Source organism: Aspergillus tanneri (assembly GCF_003426965.1).
Source record: "Aspergillus tanneri strain NIH1004 chromosome Unknown AapTan_2_pilon_pilon_pilon, whole genome shotgun sequence".
In the NCBI taxonomy this organism is placed as follows: Eukaryota; Fungi; Ascomycota; class Eurotiomycetes; order Eurotiales; family Aspergillaceae; genus Aspergillus; species Aspergillus tanneri.
Genome location: NW_022984629.1, coordinates 5,703,482 through 5,722,257, shown reverse-complemented (window position 1 = coordinate 5,722,257; position 18,776 = coordinate 5,703,482). Strand labels below are relative to the sequence as shown.

Genomic DNA, 18,776 nt, shown 5'->3' with positions numbered 1-18,776 from the left:
AGGGGCCTCCACTGTATATATAGCTTAGTACTTATGCAAATATAGACAGGTCGGATTGCGCTGGCATCCTACCTGAGAACATTTAGTGCCATTGGACACGACGCCATGCCCATGTGTATGTAACGCAGTCCGTTTAACATGTCCTAATCTTATACAACCGGCATGCAGATCTACGGTCAAGAATATTGTGGAATGGCCGCCGGATCACTGATGACCGGCAGTATATAGATATTATGTTAGCTACGACTGGTTTGACATAACGGGTAATTATATTTATGCTACAAACACGACTCCTCGGCCAATCTAGAAGTTTGAAAGATATTATAAGTGCGCCACAGAGCCCGTAGGTGCGAGCCTCCAATATGCAATCGGAATTTTACTTAAAATGGGACATTTATACCTCCAATCCCTCAGGGTTGCAGGGACACAACACAGACATATAACACGGGGCACGGAACCGGCGACCAATGTGTCAGAGTGCAGGTGGAGCATGGTCACTGGTAACGAAACATATACAGAGCGGTTAAATATACTTGTCAGGAGCGAGGTTGAATTTGATCTTGTGACTTTATTACGTATGCGTATCTAGCTAGCCTACCGATGGCCCGGTCGTCAGAGTGCGACCTTCTCCGGGAATCAGCGTAGAGGACAGATCCGAGTGTGAATTCTACTACTACTACTACTACTACTACTACTACTACTACTACTACTACTACTACTACTACTACGGGTTCAACCCTCGACAAATCCGGCGGATTGGATTTTGACCTCTTGTGGATCACTGAAATCCGCACTCGAATGCATCGCTAGGGAGGTGGAGGAAGTAGAATTTAGCTAATAGATTCAGCTCCATTTTGAATGCACAGTTGAATTGATGACAAGATCGTATCTAAGAGCCTGGGAATAAGATCTAGAATGATATTCGATGTGAAACACCGGAACTAAAACTTGCCCCGTAATCCACCATGCTCCACGCCCCCCCAAAAGACAAACTTTGGCTCTAGTCCTTTCCCGGCCTTCTCAGCCTGCACTAGGCCTTCCGACTCCGGTAGAAGTACCACGTTCTCCGGGTAGATCTTCCCCAGAAGTGCCAGAGCGACGACCGGGTTTTGCACGGGGATGACATGGAAACCGCCATTTTGGGCTGTAACGAGGCCATCTCCTTGCCCAGTCTCCAGGAGGACGGAAGCCGCGTCATGGATCACGGCGGACGTCGGGCTGTGCTTACCGTTGGCTGATATCGTGGATTCACCGTCTCTAGATGCCTGATAAGCGTAGCGATGACCACGTGCAACCTGTCCTAGATCGACGGACACGCACTTGCCGTTCTCAAACTGGAGTTGCAATTCCAGCTGCCGAACAGTCGGAGACGATGCGGTCGAATCGGGCGTCGGTGCAACGATCCCGATGCTGGCGGTTTGTACGCCGAGTGTTGGCGTGCCCCAACCGTTGGTCTCGGGGTATCCCGCTGACTGGAGCGTCGGAGTCTTCTCGGTGCCCGCCGGGATCTCGACGCGAGGCGCAAGATAGTAGTCCTTGATTCGGTAGTCGAAGATGACGTCTTTAGTGGTTCCATCCACGAGCTTGGCTGGTATATACTGGAGGAGATGGAACGGAGTCGGCCCACCGGTTAGGAAAGCGGGCAGGACCAGGCCGTGAGCATACTGGAAGCCGTAGCCGGCGCTGACTTGGGAGGAAGTCAGGCTAGAAGAAGATAAAATGCCCGGGGCGAGGAGGGCCTGGGCGTGTTTGATGATTGCTGATTGGGTGACCTCCTTGGTCAGAAGGTGGGTGAGGAACTCTGACCGGGATGGCTCGAGGTGTCGGATGCCTCGAGCAGCGCGGCCGTCGACGGGGATGGCTACGTCCTCGTAGTTCTTGAAGGGTAGCAGGGCGTCACGCAGGAGGACCATCTGATGCATGTACTCATTGAACAGCTGCATCAGATGCGGCTGACTGCGGCGTCCAAACATGAGGTCAACGTTGGGTGGGATGAGAAGATGGCCCTCACAGGGACTGCGAAGGTAGAGGTCGGGATTGAACGGTCCGCCAGTCTGGTTGCGGGCGTATTGCACGAGCGTCCGGCCAATGCGTCTCGCCTGCTCGGCGATCTCCTGGCGGGAGTCATCGAGATCAGTATCCGGGAGGCGCAGAGTGGCTTCCCGGGCGTTGGAGTCAAGATTGGCGACCAGGTTGTCAAGCAGTTGAGCCCGTGCCGGTCTCGCGTTGGGCGGATCTGGACCGAGACGGAAAACGACTGTGTCCAGCAGCGGCGCAAACCCTTCCACCAGTTGGCGGGGCGTGTATACACCCGATTTAAGGCCCCAAGCCTCGCGAAGGGTACCCTTATCGTGCGCACCGGCGTCAGGCCGGACGGCGATGCTCTGGCCGATGTTGATATGGTTTGTGCCTCCAGCACAGAGACCGGACAGGCGAAATGCGGTTTCTGCGGTGGCTTTCATGGCTGTAGCTCTGATCATGTCGTTGCCAAAGATCATCAGGAGGAGGATCAGAAAGGCACCGAGGCTCGGACGCATCGTACCATGCGCTGCGTAGTTATACCAACGACTGGAGAAACGGAAGGAAGCAAGTCCAGGAAAAAGGCCGCCGCCATGTTGCGTGGCTCCATCATCTTTGCCCACAGAGTCCGGAGAAATGTGGATGGTGGTCCTCACGCCGTCGGAGTTCGTGGTCGTTACAACCACAAACTCCGACAGCCATAATAAGCCTGGAGAAATGGATTACGCCCTCCAAGACCATGTTTCGAGTCAGACGATGCGCATGTTCAGCCGCATGAAGCCCCAAAAAACTATATCTAGTCTCCAGTCGTCGTCATGACGCTTTCAAAAACACATTGAATCGTTTCGAAGAGACCGACCAAACTTGCCTTGCTGTACAACACCAACGCGCCCTCCACTATGGTCAGCCAGGATACCGTCGACCTGCCCGTCATCGACTTCACAGCTCTCAGCGAAAAGGATGCATCGAGCCGCCGCACGCCTGTCTCCATCGACGAGCGCCGTCGACTCTTCACGGCCCTCCGCGACACCGGCTTTGCATACCTGAAGCACCCTGGGGTGAACCAGGCTACATTGGAGGAACTCTTCGCGCATTCCCGGCGCTTCTTCGCGAAGCCGCTGGACGAAAAGATGCAAATCCTCGGCAAGCTTGACAAGGGCCGTGGCCCAAGCCAGGGCTACTCCAACCCGCTCAAGCTGGCGCACAATCCGCAGACCTCGGACTTAAAGGAGTTCTTCGGCATGTACCGTGACGATGACACGGTGAAACCCAATCAGTGGTTGCCTGATGCCGATTCGCAGGCGATGCGAGTGGATCTGGTTCGGTTCTTCAACTCGTGCCACGGGGTCATTCTCGAGCTTCTGAGCGCCCTGGCGGAGGAGGTCGGGCTTGCTGCCGACACGCTGCATCCGTTTATCAGCGAGAAGAATCATTTTATTGCCTGTTTGCATTATCCAGCAACGGAGCCGGAGTCGTTCCGGACGAGGGTGCGCGCGGCGGCCCACACGGACTACGGATGTATGACGCTGTTGTTTAACGACTCGGGCGAGGGGCTACAGGTGCTGCGGAATAACGGCCAGTACGAGTATGTTCCCCGCAAGGATGACTGTGCGGTCCTGAACGGTGAGCCATCCATTCTCAGGTGTCCGGTGTAGAGAGACAACGTGAGACACTGATTACGGGCTCGATAGTCGGCGATCTTCTCTCCCGATTCTTCAACGGTATTCTGCCATCAACCATGCACCGGGTCGTGGAGCCACCGTCCACAAGGAACGGCTCGTCCACTGACCAGGTCCCCGATCGCTACTCGATTGCCTTCTTCGGGCACTTCAACCTGGATCTGCTGGTAAAGCCCCTTGATGTGCTGGTATCAGCGACGAACCCGGCCCAGTTCGAGCCTGTGGTGGCTGGCGAGCATGTCAAGGCGCGCGTGAAGCAGTTGCATGTTGCAGGGCATAGTCTAACGGAGGACGAGAAGCACGTCGAGAACCGAGCTGCTGGGGCGCAGCCGGCAATTGCGAGTGTGTCGGCGTGAGATAAATGTGGTCCGGTCGAGCTACGGTTGGGTGTCGTTGGGATTGATCAAGGAGCCGTGTTCGGATTCGTAATTGGACCAGTGATATAACTTATGAATGGCACATGGCTTCAATGGAAATCGAGTTTCTCCTTTACTGATGGAGGATTTCTTGAGGATTAATGCAGGAACAGATACAAATCATAACAGCGCCTTTCAACCCGGTTTGCCGTTCTGCTGGCCGGAAAGAGTGTTAGAGCCATGTGTAAATCAGAAAACCAGTGTGGAAGAAGCAAACTCAATAATAAATACACCCTCATGACCCGTCATTGCTATCAGAGACCGCGTAAATCGTCAGCGTTACATTACAATCGCAGTACACCATCCGGAACTATCAAGTCTATCCCGTCCATGGCCGCAAGAAACGCAGGTTCTATCGAGCAATCCTTCGGATTCATGAAAACTGCTCCAGCGCACAGAGAATGATGAACGACCGGAGCTTGTCGGAGTCGGAAAACCCCGCATTCGTCGCGAAATTTGCCCGGAGATAGTCCTTGGCAAACTTGGAGAAGAGTAACTTGAGTGACGGTTGGTGATGTTGATTCGAGACCTGCTCTCCGACTGGGATGTGCGGGCACGCGGCCGCGCCACCACCAGCAGCCGCACCAAAGGGAGACAACGCGTCGGGCGCATCGGCGAAGCTCTTGGGCGACGCGGGCTGGACCATCTGTGTGGCCCGGAGCCACTCGTCTTCGGTGCGGGCATTCCACAGCGCTTGATTACAAGGCAGAGGCATGTTCATGATGAGCTCGTCGTTGAGGGGCTCGTAGTAGTGTGATTGGCTCTCCGACTCGAGATCGCGGTTGCTGAAGAAGTTGACGATGTTGGCGAGAAAGATGGTGCGGCGCGCGGTTTCGGTGACGGCCCATTTGACCCAAGAGCCGTTGAGATCGGCCGAGGGCAGGAGCGCCGCATCGTGCGCGTCGAGGTAGGACCGGGAAAAACACTGGGTCATTTTGGAGAGAAACGGCGATTTCAGCCCATTCATGCGACGCTTCCGTTTCCAACTCTCGGATTCGTCGACGGGCGCCACCCGCATTTCGAGGATTTCATAAAGGAGCATGGCATGGAGAGCGTCCCACTGTTCCACGCAATGGTAGGTGGGCTGGATGATGGTCTCTGTCAGCGCGCTGGGCGGTCATCGCTCCGACCGGGGCACAGGGGCTTACATATGACTCGATCAGGCTTTGTCGTTGCGCGTCCATAGCGCGCTTGATGTAGCCCACGCCGTCCTTAGCTTCCAAGGCACTGCCGCAACAAATGGCCATGGAGGTGTGCGGCAGAATCGTCATGTCCGGCACGTGCTCGTTGAACAGGGCGCGGTGCAGAAAGGGACAGTAGAAGTCATCCTGCAGCAAGAGCTTCGGATACTGTTGGAGCAGACGCACGTTGTTGGACGGGTGCCCTCCCAGCCCATCTGGACTGGGCACCGATGCCAGCGGCGAGTTGTAGGCATCGCGCGAGCCAGGACCAGCGAGGCAGGACAAGTCGGGCATCCCTGGACCCGGTGGCACCACGGACGTCTCCTCGACCAGCGTCCGATACGGCGGTTGCGACGGAGGCGAGGGCAAGGGAAATGTGAGGCTTGGAAGGCTGGTGGAGATCGCCGGCGTCGGGCCCCGGGTCCCTTCGGAGACCACGTGGGAGGGCAACGATGGGAGATCGAATGTATCCAGGGACCAGAAGAGGTTCTGGGAGTTCCACGAGTCCAAGCTGTCGGCACCGGGACCACTCTGAGGGCTCCGACGGCTCCAGAGCGACGGGTAATCGGTCGTGCTCATACGGGTTTCTTCGGGTCGGGCAAGATTCTCTGGTGCCGAGGTAGACGAGGAGGATGCAGAATAGGTGGAGGGAACGGTGGTCACCGTGTTGGCCGTGGACGCATACTCACAAAGGATGCCCCGTTTGGCACATCGCGAGCAGGTCGGTTGCGTATAGCAGCATTTGGTCTTGGCCTGCACACAGGCATTGCACGCCTTGCGGCGCATCGTGGGTTTGTTCGATCGCAGACACCGCCGCCGATGGCGCAAGAGGAGGTCACCTAGAATCCGTCGGCCTGCATATCAGCTCCAAATACTAGAACGCCGGAGACAAGACAAACGGCAGAGACACACGTCGCTGGTAGAATTTGAAGCAGGAGTCACACTGGTGAGCCTCGTTAGACGGCACGGATCCAGGCATAGTCGAAGTGCGGCATCGAGGGGGGACTGGAGATGGGAAATTCCAACCAAGTGTGGGCGTGTCCGGTTTTAAGTGTCATCCCTTCGTATACGTGTAACAGGAAGCGAGCCCGAGGAACCGAGAGGATCCCGGATGTTCTGTCTATCTCACTGAGGAGGGTACCTGTCTTCTAGATCTTAGATGGAAGACCAGGAAAGGAAATTGGTACAAAGGCAGACTGTACGTCGAGCCTCTGAAGCGAATTTTCCACGCCATCCCACGTATGGGAAAGCGTGGAGTCACGCCACTCTCCATGACGTGCGTGCTGATCATGCTGACATTAAACTCAATTATAACTGTATTATTATAAATTTACATCGACCGTACCTAGGTATTATTATGAGTATCTGTCAAGTAATATGGCTATACGAGGTGTGGGAGTTTCTAAGTAATTGAGCTGGATAGCTCAACAGTGCAATTCTATGAGGGCTTGAATAACCTCTATATTGATGATTATTCTTGTGTGTTCGGTATTTAAGTTGACCCCTCATCTGCAGGATCAACCGTGTTGGAACATCGGGATATCCCTCTGCTCCGGATGCCGGTCTGCACTGTCTTAGTTAGCATCTGTTATGTATTTAGCCTAGTTCGTGAGTGCCTCCGTACCCCTGAATCCCAGACTCCTTCATGCTTCCAATAAACCGCGCGTGTCACGAATATTTCACATGATGTCCCTATATGGACTAGCATTATTTTAACATGAGGTGTTGGAAGCGATTGGAATTCGGGGGTACGAAGGCACCCGCGAACGTTGGTTGCAGATGGCGAGGCCTCGTTTTTCGGTCGTGTGCCACATCTGACTGGGCTAAATAAATAACCTTGGTTGCAGATGTTAACGTTACATACAGATGCTGATTAAAACGGTTCCAACTCGAGGCAAGGATCAATCATATGACTAGGAGGGGTCAAAAAAAGAACTCGATAACAAGAACATAACAAGAACAATCATAATCAACCATCGTATTTATCAATAATCAAGAAGAGTCCAACCAGCTCAAAATCATCCAGTTACGACCTTTCCAAACCCTTATCTTTCCTATTTAGTACTAGCCAAATATCGGACAATATCACGGCTGATATCAGCTTAGCCCAGCCAATAAAGGCCAATAAAGGCGCTCCGGATCTGGCAGGCCAGTCTGTTGAGGTATTATTACTTGCGATTTAGTTCCTAATAATAAACCAAACTTTGGGATGGATCAGAAACCCTGCCTGGGTTCCTTAGGTCACAACGCGTAGTCTATTTACCACATGAGGGGAAACAAAAGCAAAACCACAGTGATGACAGATGTATATTCACCTACCAAAGTATCAAAATCCACAGCCAAAAGAAGCCTCCCGGCCATCCGTTCCTTCAGGATGTAAAACTTTGCACTGGAGAACGGTTCGGTCCGTAGGAAGGAAGCCCTAACGTCAGATCTTGCGCGCCGTCAGCCACCGTACTTTGGGTGTATAGCCGATCTCTTTCATCTCCACCACCAGCTCGTCTAACCACGCGATATACTCGTCAGGGGTGCGGGCCACGCCTGGAATGCCGTCCGCTACAGTGGCGACGACTCAGTCAGTGGGAGGACCATGGATGGCATGATACTAATAAGACTGGGATTGTCATCACGCGTGGGACATACCCGGAATCTTACGAGCCAGATGGCGGAATGACTGGGGCAGGAGCTCGGCCGTCCAGATGCGATCCTCGGGCCTCTTCGACGTCGCTCCGTAACCCAGATCGAACGTTTCCACCTTCAGATCCTCGAAGCCGAGGGGAAGCAGGAGATCGGGGAACTTCTTCCAGATGTGCACCTCCATCCCGCACGAGCTAGTCGACCACTCCTGCACCTTGGCCAATTTCTTCTGCTGCACCTGTTCGTCGGAATACGAGCTGAGGACCCATTCCGCTTCCACTAGCTGCAAGACTCCACCGGGCTTGACTACGTCAGTCAAATTGGCGAGGACCCGCGGCCACTCGTCCGCGCCAATACCCCAGACCAACAGCCGCTGATGCACCAGGTCGAAACGGTTCTTCCAACCCCAGGAGTTGGGGAAGGGCTGGCGCACATCATGCTCCCGCAATTTCAGCCGAGGGTCCGATCGGAACTGTGCCTGGCTCAGGTCCACTCCGTAGAGCTCGAGATCGGGCCTATCCGTGCCAGCCAGATCGGCGAGCCAGGTCCCTGTCGATGCCCCCGCTAGTGTTAGATGGATTCGTCTGCTGGCTTGCTCCAATGATTTTGCTTCTTTTCAATGCGTAGGGGTTGCGGGCAAAACTCACCATCGGCGCAGCCAGAGTCGAGCACTCTAGCCCCGGTGGGCAGCTCAACAGTGGTCAACCTATCATCAGTGGCGGCTTTGATGAAGAAGTGTTGACGCTGTAACCGCTTGATTTCCTCGTGGTGATGAGGGAGGAGGTAGACTCCTTCCGTCCCACTAAATTCGTCTTTGATCTGGGTTCCAGGAGGCGAAAGGTGTGCGGGAGTGGGTTTCATAGGAGCCTCCATTTCTGGTCGATATGGTACACGGCGATACTAACAAGTTTGTGGATTTTTTCTTGATCGATATGGCCTGTATATCATTGCTCGAAGGGTTGTCTCGATATGGGTTATATATTGGCGTGCCCTTTTTTCTTTAAAAAAAAAAAAAAGATCTGATATTGGGCGCCTTGAAAGGAGCTGGAATCAAAGTAGCCAGTCCTTCTTGCTCCGCCGTGGTACGGGGCAGCCCAGCATTCTGCCCTCCGAGGTCAACTCCGTATGGTAGTCTTTCTTGGCTCCCCTTTTTGGTGGGAGCGGGATTCCGTTGAGGGGTACATGAAGAGCAGTAAGCAACAGAACGATTGATCAGCATGATTCGCAACATGTTACGCCGACGCCGTTATCAGAACCAGCTCCAAACACCCAACATCCAGCGTACTCCGATAGACTCCGGATGGAGGCCTCTTCCCTCCTCGGAGAACGAGGTCGTGAATGTTGCCACCAAACCATGTCCATAGTGGTCGATATAACCAGCACAAATAAATCTCCGGTGTCAGCACTAGCCAACACGAGCCCACTCTCCGTAAATCAAAAGAGACGGCCTGGCTATGGTGTGAACGTGAAGATTATGCTTCGGATCCTTCATATGCAGCTCGTGGTTGGCGCGAGTCGCACCGTGGTAGTCGCACCCAGACGGGTTCTGAGTGAAGCGCCGCACCAGCATTTCATAGATCAGATCAGCCAATAATAATGCTTAACCCTCTTGCTTTGAGGACCCAAATCAGGAGCTTATGCATTTATCTCACAATATTTCACTACGGTACGTACTATATGTATTATATACTTCTCTATTATTGGTCAAGACGCTAATTTTACACTAGGGTGAGCCTTTCATTAACACGATATGCTATCTGATACATCGGGGACCGAGGTTACTAAGAAAGGTGAGGCAAAATTATATGGGAGAGAATTCGTCCGAGAGAACTGTATCGGTAAAGTGAGGTCATCGTCTAAAAGGGGATGGGCTTGGCGGGGCTGTCGTGTACGCAATGGCATTGGTAGCGGACCGGATCCCCGATACCGAGCAGACCTGAGAATAGAATCTTCAGGTCATATCCTGGGTCCATTGGCGTTGCGTCGAAGAGGCGCTCGGTCCTGCAGTTGGTCCCGCACTCTTACATAGCCAAATCACCCTTTACGAGCCCAACTGTAGATCGTAGACGACAAGCATCATTCGGGCAATAAATAGTGGTGATCTACATACCAGCATATGTGATGGTATTGGAGAACACCAAGTAACTTGGTTATGCGACATGGGCCGCGCGGGTTAGCCATTTCGTTCTCATGGTGAAGGTGCTACGTAGGAAGCTGTGCTTCAGAACCGACGCGATGGCAGTCACGTATGTGTGTATGTACAGGCAGTGGATGCAATACTATCGGATTCGTTCGCTAAGTAGCTTGTAAAGAAAGGAAAACGGGAATACTGATGACAGATACCTATCAAAGAATCAGAGTGATATTCCTATATGATGCATACATGCATCTTCTCATCCATTGCTGTCAACAGAAAAGAAGTAGAAGGAGTGATGTTCGCGCAGAACAGAACAAGTGGATTGTTGATGGGGTATCCGTAGGTCATCCTCAGAATTCTCGCAACTATCAAACTGACTGTACATAATTTGGAACAGAGGGAAACAGTCCAGTCGCCACATTATTACGCGTCCCATGGCGCATTTGCTTGAGTTGCCTCCGATTGATCTTGAAACCAGTCGTAGGAAAGTGAGAGAGACATTGGACACCACCCGTCAGCTTCCGAAGCCCAGCGAGCTTTTGGTTGGCGAAATGTAGAATATCCTGCTCCAGCTGCTCGGTGCGCTGGAGATTCTGATGATCCTCGCGCTTGGGGATGACGAACGCCGTAGGCTCATCCAATTGGGTGAAGTCGTTGCGAATGCCCACCACCACAACACTGGCAACGGCGGGGTGCTCGAAGACAACACCCTCCAGCTCAGCGGCAGAGATGTGCGTCCCATAACCGCCCCCGACCTTAAGGAGCTCCTTGATCCGATCCATGATGAATACGTTGCAGTTCTCATCAAGGTACCCATAGTCTCCCGTGTGGAACCAGCCCTCGGAGTCGAAGTCGCGATTGGCGACCTCATTGTCTTTGTAGCCCTTAAATCGGCACAGCTGATTGCGCACCAAGATCTCGCCAGACTCGCCCGGCCCCAGTTCCTGACCGGTGCTCGTGCTGATGACTTTGGCTTGCATTCCGTTCACCAGCGTGCCACTGAAGCCACTGCGGCGGGAATCATCGTCCCGCTGGATCGCAATGAGCATGGTCTCGGACGCACCCCATTCGAGGTCCAGGTGAACGCCCCCAAATTGGTTAGAAACAGTCTGTCGTAGGTTTTCGTGCATGGGGGCGCCAGCCGTGAGGAGCCACTTAACACTACTGACGTCGACCCCGGACGCTTTCAGGTCTGCCCGTGCCAGGCGGGCTGCGATGGGGGGCGTGATAAAGAGAAAGCTGATCTTTTGTCGGTCGATCACACCGACGGTTGTTTCATCGAGAGGACCATTCATGAGCACCACGGGAATTCCTAGAAGGATGTTGAGACCCATGTGGAGCTTGGCGTTAATGAAGAATCCCAGTGAGATGGGAGAGAGCCACACATCCTGGTCCGGGTCCGTGTTGTCTGGTACCGTACCGACAGTACCCTCCATCGTGGCGATGAAATGGGCGTGGCTGGTTAACACAGACTTGACATTCCCCGTGGATCCGCTGGTGCGGTTCAGAAAGGCATCAGAATCCTCTGCGCTGGCCTCCGATTCCAGTCGGAAGTGGTCAGCATCAGGGCGGCCGCGTGGAATAAGGCGCTCCAGTGATGCCCATAGTTGGTTAGGGCTGTCATCAAGCGTGATCAGGCGAACAGCACCGGCTAAGTTCGCGGACACCTCGGCCAGGAGTAGCAGGTCGCTGTCGGTGATGAGTAGCTTCACTTGCGACTGGAATAGTCGAGCCGCAATGTCCGTCTCGGACAACTCTTGTTGCACAGGGATGAGCGCCACCGTAGCTCCGGCGGCCAAAGCACCAAAATATGCGATCGGATATTGGATCTGCTTACGAGATTAGCCGCTACGGGAGAAATGAACAAAGGGTTACGCAACATACCCTGTCCTTGGCGAGAATGCCAACTACATCTCTGGGCATGATATCATATTCCGAGCGAAGAATATCAGCGAAGCGTCGGCTTTTCTCCTCGAGCTCAGCCAGTGTCAGGGTGTCACCAGTCTGATCGACGCGATAGAGTACTCGGCTCCATGGATATGGTCGTCGGCCCCGGTGGAAGATGTAGTTGAATACATCCGTCTTAGGCACGGAGGGTAGAGGATACTTGGATTCAAAGATCATGGCCAATACTGCGGCGCGAGTAAATAGAACCGAAGGTGGAATTCCCGGACAATAGCGAGATTCGTAACAGCCGTTGAAGTATGCTAGTATCGAAGTTGTGGCACCTGTTCTTCCAGTGATTACTCGCAGCAACGGGGCAATGAATGGGGCGGGTTTAAATACGGCTCAAGATGTTGTAGAGACCAATCCTAACAAGAACTGGACCGCTGCCTCGAGTTTACCTCCACCCTGGATATCCACAATGTGAAGGGGAAGGGAGCGCCTTCCACCAGTGTCCACAACTTCTATCGTCGCAACATGTGAGTCTAAGGAGAGCCCGGATGAAACCACACGGAGTTTATGACGATCCTGATAGGACTTCTATAGTTGTGGTTACACTGTAGTTCACCCTAATACCACTCCACGTGTGATGAGAACTGGCTTGAGGAGACTTGCAGTGGACTCAACTCCGGTATTTTCCTTTGTTGGTGGATCTTGTGAGCACCACTTCGCTGTCGTTTCGTAAAGGTGGCCTCCATTTAGCTCCGTTGTGGTGTCGGGCAACGCCTAGCTCCGGTCCAAAACGATGAAGACCTGTGGAGGAGAGCAAGCGTCGGAGCCAGTGCTGTGTCTGACTGCGCATTTTTGCCGTCCATGCCGCCAAGTCCAAGTCTCCCATGGTTTGATACGGCCATTTATGCTTGAAGGATTCAGTTCCCAGCAAGATAAAAACGGATAAGGACGGTAGAACGGCTGCGAACTCCGTGAAGAACTCCGTGAAGACGAGGTTTGGTATCGGGAGCGGACAACGCCACACGAGTCAAAGATTGTGATACAGACGCACCACCAGCAAACACGAGGGAAGGAGGGTAGGTTGTTATCGTTCAGTCGAACTCTGATACCGGTGAGGTGAGTACGGCTGGCTTATTGCCAGATGAAATACGGAGACGAATTCGAAGGCCTCGGGAAAGCTGGACGTAGTATTGTAGAATCGCCTTGCCTCTTAATTCCACTGTTGTGAGCTCTCGTTGTTTCAGTATTGAACGGGACGGCTGGGCAGACAATTCAATCCAACCCCTGCCTTTATATCATTAGCCAGAGTAAATCGGCACATCGTTTCTTTTGCGTTCTCGGCGCCTTTACACCTAGATATCGAGATGTTGAGCCCAGAACTCCCGCAAGGGCAAGGGCTTCGGCCCAGCCAGAGCAACATGAGCTTGGACTCGTCGGATACTTGGACACCACAGAGCTGGCAAAAGCGTCAGGCGATTGCGCAGGATATTGAATACAAAGACCCCTTGGCACTCGAAGAAGTCTTGAACACCGTCGCCTCCTTACCGCCCCTGGTCAGTACGGTCAAGATTGAACTTGGCCGGCAACACTTTGCGGCAGCCGCTCGGGGAGAAGCCTTTATCCTCCAGGGTGGCGACTGTGCAGAAAACTTCCAGGATGTGAGGCCACTGGTCGTGAAGAAGAAGGTGCGGCTGCTTCATGAACAGTCTCGGCTGATCAGGGACGCCTTGGGCCTGCCCGTTGTCACGGTGGGAAGAATCGCCGGCCAGTACGCCAAACCGCGATCCTGTCCGTTCGAAACCCTGGCCGATGGTTCCCGTGTTTACAGCTTCCGGGGCGAAAACATCAACGGGTTCCATTCGGAGGAGCGCACGCCCGATCCCAACCGACTACTGCAGGCATATTTCCACTCTCGGGCGACATTGGACCTTATGAGAGCATGCCCGTCACTACCAACCCCCCCGTCATGCGATCCCGTCGTTTCGCCCGAAAAGGACCTATTCCCCACTGATACCCTGCAAGAGCTTGGGCAAGGGGCCATCTTCACATCGCACGAAGCCCTCCACTTACCGTATGAGAGCGCCGTGACCCATGGCCGCTACAACACGTCTGCAACCTTCCTTTGGATCGGCGAGCGGACACGCCAGCAGAATGGACAGCACATTGAATACATCCGGGGGATCCGCAATCCTATCGGAATCAAAGTGGGACCGACCATGCGCCCAGAGGAACTGGTTGACCTACTGGATCTTATACTACGCCATCAAAACGGGCAGGATACCCAGGATGGTCGAGTGACCCTCATCACTCGGCTAGGAGCCGATCAGGTTGAGACGTTGCTCCCTCCGCTTATCCAAGCGGTCCGAAAAGCAGGCCACAGACCCGTCTGGATGTGCGATCCCTGCCACGGCAATACCAAAACCACGCCGTCGGGGATCAAGACACGCTGTGTCGAAACCGTTGTCCGAGAGGTCATCCAGACCTTTGAAGTTCACCGAGCCAATGGATCGTTTATGGGTGGTCTCCATCTCGAGCAGACGGGCGAATTCGTCATAGAGTGCGTGGACGCCTGGGATACTTATTGCGAGCTAGATTTGACGACCAGCTATCGAAGCCTTTGTGACCCGCGTCTGTCGTACGTCCAAGCCTTGACGGTGGTTCGGTCTTTCCTGGATCATGTCCGTCGTTCTACACAGAAACTAATGATCTGTAACGGCGCCTGATGTATCAGTCTATAATTCGTTTTTCTTGTGCGGTCGCATTCAAAGTGCGACTATTGATTTGTTTGAGGATGTGCAATAAAACAGAAATACATAATGTTGACACAGTCTCATCTCCCACAGAACGTTGTATTTGAATATATCTCAAGCTTCCATCATAACCGTTCATGATGCTCCCTTGGTCTGGGCGAGTGAAATATATTATTTCTCAGATACACAATGTAGTCAATTATTTTGTTCGACCGGCTGTGTCCTCCTTGGGTGCTAGAGGAATGGACTTACGTCGGACGTCATCATATTGCATGCCTCCCTCTTAGACCTGCGTACTGTGCCGCTCAGGTTGACTTAGAATTCGTATACAGGGAGTGATTGTCATATTCTAGTGCGACGATTTGAACGATTTATCTGGCCATCCCGCCTAACGGTATGGAAATTTTTTTTTTTTTTTATTTTAAAAAAAAAGCAATTAAACGTCCAACTCAGCCGCCATAGTGTGCAGCTATGCAGACCCTAAGTAACACCGACTTAGAGTCTATATACATAACATCTGTAAGGCTTTCATCCGTACGTTTGAGGCTCAATCTAACGAGCTCTCGACTGTGCTTCATAATTTGAAGTGTTCCACAGCGCGGAGTGGCTGGCTACTAGTGTGAAACTCCATCAATGAGATGGTTTTTATTTTATTTTATTTTTTGTAGCTGTGAGGCAGAAGACATGGTGGGGCGATACGATATTGTGCATGCCAAATCATCTGTTTTTTGACACGAATAGAAACTCGACGCTACTCGTACGAAGCTTGACAAGCATGTTCGGTTTGGGTCCCAGGATCAGCCTCCAGAATAATGATTGGATCGAAAGTTCCCTACAGGCCTAGAAGATCAGCATTATAAGGAGCTTGCTGACAAGGGAATGCATTCTCTGACTGTCAAAGGGGTGGCTACCACACGCTTTGTTTTTTTTTTAAGTTAGTGGGCACTTCACTCAGAGGCAGGAGAGGGGGGAAAAGAAAAAGAAAAAATAAAATAGAAATTGGAAATTAGAAAGATAAAAAAAAGAGAAAAAGAAAAACAAAAAGAAACGAAAAGAACATAAGAGATTCAGGCACAGGGAGACAGGGACTCTGAACTCTGCTCACAGCTGAAGTAGCACGCCCTGTAGAGGAGATAGATAGGTAAGGAGATCTATATCCGGGGTCACTGTCGAGGCCAGCTTTGTATTGAATAATAAGATCTATTCCGAGCCATCTTGATGCAAGCTGGGGTTGCATCAAGCAAAAGGAAGCCGAACGAGAAATAAAAAAAAAAAAAAAAAAAAGGCTCGTAAAACCATACTGATAACGTAGATCACGATGCAGTGACCGCCCCCACGTAGTGACCTTTTTGCTCTTGCGAATGTCAACTTACATACTAATGGATCGCAACGTTCCAATTGCGAAAGCAGTACAAGAATTGAATCCCGCAAATCACATAAGTGATGCCGCTACTGCCAGAAAATGGACTATTTCTCCTGAGACATGGTGAACTTACTACAGTATACGTAACAGTTTTTGGTGCTTCCCCAATAGACAAATTAAAGAACGTGCTCTGTTTTAGTTCCCCAGGCTCAGCCTAGGGTTGCCCCAACGGGAATGAATGATGGGCGTCGGGCGAAGCCGCCTCTAGGCACTGTTTAATATGACGTTGGTTTCGGCTTCCCTTTAGCGTTTCCTCTCTAGCCCCGATACGAAGAGCAGGTACACTTAGCATAAATATAGTGAGATCATGTCCTTATTTGTTGAGGTTCAAGTGCGTCTGGGCTGAATACCTGGGTTCTTTCTGTACCACTGCCGGTAGGTCGTCCCCAAACCGGCAGAGAAGGGAAGTGCGTTGGCAAGTATCTGAAGAGGAGAATGTTCTGATAAAGCATGTAAATCTTCACGTACTTACCGGTTAGATCATTCCTATCCTACTACCTGCAAGTGGAAGAGGGTGTGGGTGACTGAAGATCAGTAGAATTCCCTGAGCCACTAGGTGGCACAGCATTGCCCATGCAGCAATATACAGGGACCTTACGATCAGGAAATACCTACATGGTGCGACCTCACAATGATGAACAAGTCCTTCCCAACATGTATTTTCTATGTTGCAGGGACGAAGCAGTCTTGGTGTATTATTGAATTCGTTATGGCTAATAAGAAAGGCATCATAGGGCTAGCTTGTCCACCTCCTCGGCACGCCAATATGGCCATTGTGACGGCGACCCGTCTTTGCTGCAACCATGAATCATCGGGGTTGGCTAGCAGCCCAGCGTTGAGATTCGTATATATCCAATTTCCCTTCCTTTCCTTTCGATTTTGTTTTTTTTGGTGCTATTTATTTTCTAAAGCCCAATGAATTCTCTCTGATATTGAGTTACCTCGCAGTTAAGTATAGCAGTGGAGTTTCCTATATAGAATTGATTCCTTCTAGAGTTGGAATGGCATCCCACTGAGGTACATCTTGCATAAAAACCATCAAGCTGTTAGATCCGAATAACAGTTCGTCTTTTCGGGCTTACCACAGCACTGCAAGCCTTCCTTCACAAGCACAATCGGATGCATTAGTGGTTACAAAACTGTTGGGGCTGTAGATCTGACACCGTAAATAGAACGATTCTATTTATACACGATGGCTAAGAGGAGGAAAATTATTCCTCGAACACGAGGAGTTGCAGACCATCCCTGCCCAACTTCCACATCCGAAACTAGTCTAAACCTAACCATGCACCGTTTCGTTCCCCCCGTGCGGAGTAATCACTAATCAGCGCAGCCTGGAGGGCAAAAGAAAAAAAATGGATGCTTGAAATACTTAGGTAGAGCAGCTATGATTGTACATTCACCTGTTCATGTAGACTTGATAAAATGCCCATCTTGCAATTATTAATATACTATTACCTCGCGATTTGTCCTAGTATTGCGCCACTTTCATTGGATGCGTTTCTCCCTTGGCTTTTCTTAGCCAAATCTCTCATATTTCTTCTGTCGTACTCTCTCGTGGATCCGTCATGGGCTATACTTCCAGACAGGCCGTCGTTATTGGTGTACACTGGTCACTCTTTGGGGTAGCAACTCTCGTTCTCGCCGCTCGCTTTTTGGTGAGAACCCAACTGCGCCCTGGATCGTTAGGCTGGGATGATTGGTAAGACATCAACGCTGTGTGGAGATCATAGGCTGATAATGTCAGGAGTATGTTACTTGCATATGTAGGGCTACGGAGTATCCAGAAAAGTCCCACTATCTAACATCGGTAGGCACTTGCGATTCCCGCTGGTGCAGTTGAGGTGATTCTTATCCAGGTCAGTATGCATCGTCATACCGTTGAAGATGCAATTTAATAATAAATAGGCATGTAGCTTGGCATTGGCAGGTACAGCCCCGTCTAGCCCAGGGAAAGAAATCTGTTCTAAACACAAGCAGACATATGGATACCATCGACCCGATTAACTACTCGACAATATCTAAATTAAGTATAGTAAACACCTCTCTTAATTTCATCGGTGCAATGATGGTCAAAGTCTCCGTTTGCCTCTTTCTACTTCGCATAGTGTACCACGCCAACCGCACGGTGAAATGGCTCGTGGTGATTAACCTGGCTATACTTGTTCCATTTACATGTGCCACTGTCATCCTCGATCTGGTCCTATGTATTCCACTCCAGGGCTACTGGAATGACCCCTCCCGTCCAAAATGTATGACTTCAACTACCATTAATATTTTACACAAAGTTGCTTCCGGTATGTTCTCACTATCTCTACTGGCTCTGGTTCTTACTGTTGAAGGAGTTGGTGTTGGTACGGATTTCATGACGGCCGCAATCCCACTTATAATTGTCTATCGTCTCCAGATGAGTCTGAAACAGAAATGTGCTACCTGCATCGTACTTGCACTAGGATTCTTGTAGGAGTGTCCTCTTTTCCTTCCCGCTCGTCATCTCTAACCCAAACAGCGTCGCAGGAGGCTCCATCGGCAAAACTATTATTATTCAATGGACGTCCAAGGACTACAGCTGGGATAACTTGCATGCAGGCTTGTGGGGTAATATTGAGTTTGTAGGTGGTATTATTACAGGCTGCCT

At 51.6% G+C, this 18,776-nt stretch overlaps 6 protein-coding genes across 6 annotated transcripts; 2 read left to right on the top strand and 4 right to left on the bottom strand.

Annotated features, from left to right (window-relative positions):
• Positions 1-941: 941 nt before the first annotated feature.
• ATNIH1004_001795 (uncharacterized protein) lies at positions 942-2,462 on the bottom strand (the record flags this gene model as incomplete). The annotated part of the gene is made up of 1 exon (XM_033566490.1): positions 942-2,462. The coding sequence occupies one exon, from the start codon at positions 2,460-2,462 to the stop codon at positions 942-944; it is 1,521 nt and encodes a 506-aa protein (XP_033432247.1).
• Positions 2,463-2,918: 456 nt separating this feature from the next.
• On the top strand, positions 2,919-4,054 carry ATNIH1004_001794 (isopenicillin N synthase family dioxygenase; the record flags this gene model as incomplete). Its single annotated transcript, XM_033566489.1, has 2 exons — positions 2,919-3,642; positions 3,711-4,054. The coding sequence occupies 2 exons, from the start codon at positions 2,919-2,921 to the stop codon at positions 4,052-4,054; spliced, it is 1,068 nt and encodes a 355-aa protein (XP_033432246.1).
• Positions 4,055-4,487: 433 nt separating this feature from the next.
• On the bottom strand, positions 4,488-6,081 carry ATNIH1004_001793 (Zn(II)2Cys6 transcription factor domain-containing protein; the record flags this gene model as incomplete). Its single annotated transcript, XM_033566488.1, has 2 exons — positions 4,488-5,198; positions 5,263-6,081. 2 exons carry the CDS (start codon positions 6,079-6,081, stop codon positions 4,488-4,490), a joined length of 1,530 nt encoding a protein of 509 aa, XP_033432245.1.
• Positions 6,082-7,723: 1,642 nt separating this feature from the next.
• ATNIH1004_001792 (class I SAM-dependent methyltransferase) lies at positions 7,724-8,805 on the bottom strand (the record flags this gene model as incomplete). The annotated part of the gene is made up of 3 exons (XM_033566487.1): positions 7,724-7,851; positions 7,939-8,496; positions 8,580-8,805. The coding sequence occupies 3 exons, from the start codon at positions 8,803-8,805 to the stop codon at positions 7,724-7,726; spliced, it is 912 nt and encodes a 303-aa protein (XP_033432244.1).
• Positions 8,806-9,788: 983 nt separating this feature from the next.
• On the bottom strand, positions 9,789-12,193 carry ATNIH1004_001791 (AMP-binding enzyme domain protein; the record flags this gene model as incomplete). The annotated part of the gene is made up of 3 exons (XM_033566486.1): positions 9,789-9,933; positions 10,448-11,898; positions 11,954-12,193. The coding sequence occupies 3 exons, from the start codon at positions 12,191-12,193 to the stop codon at positions 9,789-9,791; spliced, it is 1,836 nt and encodes a 611-aa protein (XP_033432243.1).
• Positions 12,194-13,329: 1,136 nt separating this feature from the next.
• Positions 13,330-14,688, top strand: ATNIH1004_001790 (class II DAHP synthetase family protein; the record flags this gene model as incomplete). Its single annotated transcript, XM_033566485.1, has 1 exon — positions 13,330-14,688. One exon carries the CDS (start codon positions 13,330-13,332, stop codon positions 14,686-14,688), a length of 1,359 nt encoding a protein of 452 aa, XP_033432242.1.
• Between the last annotated feature and the right edge of the window lie 4,088 nt (positions 14,689-18,776).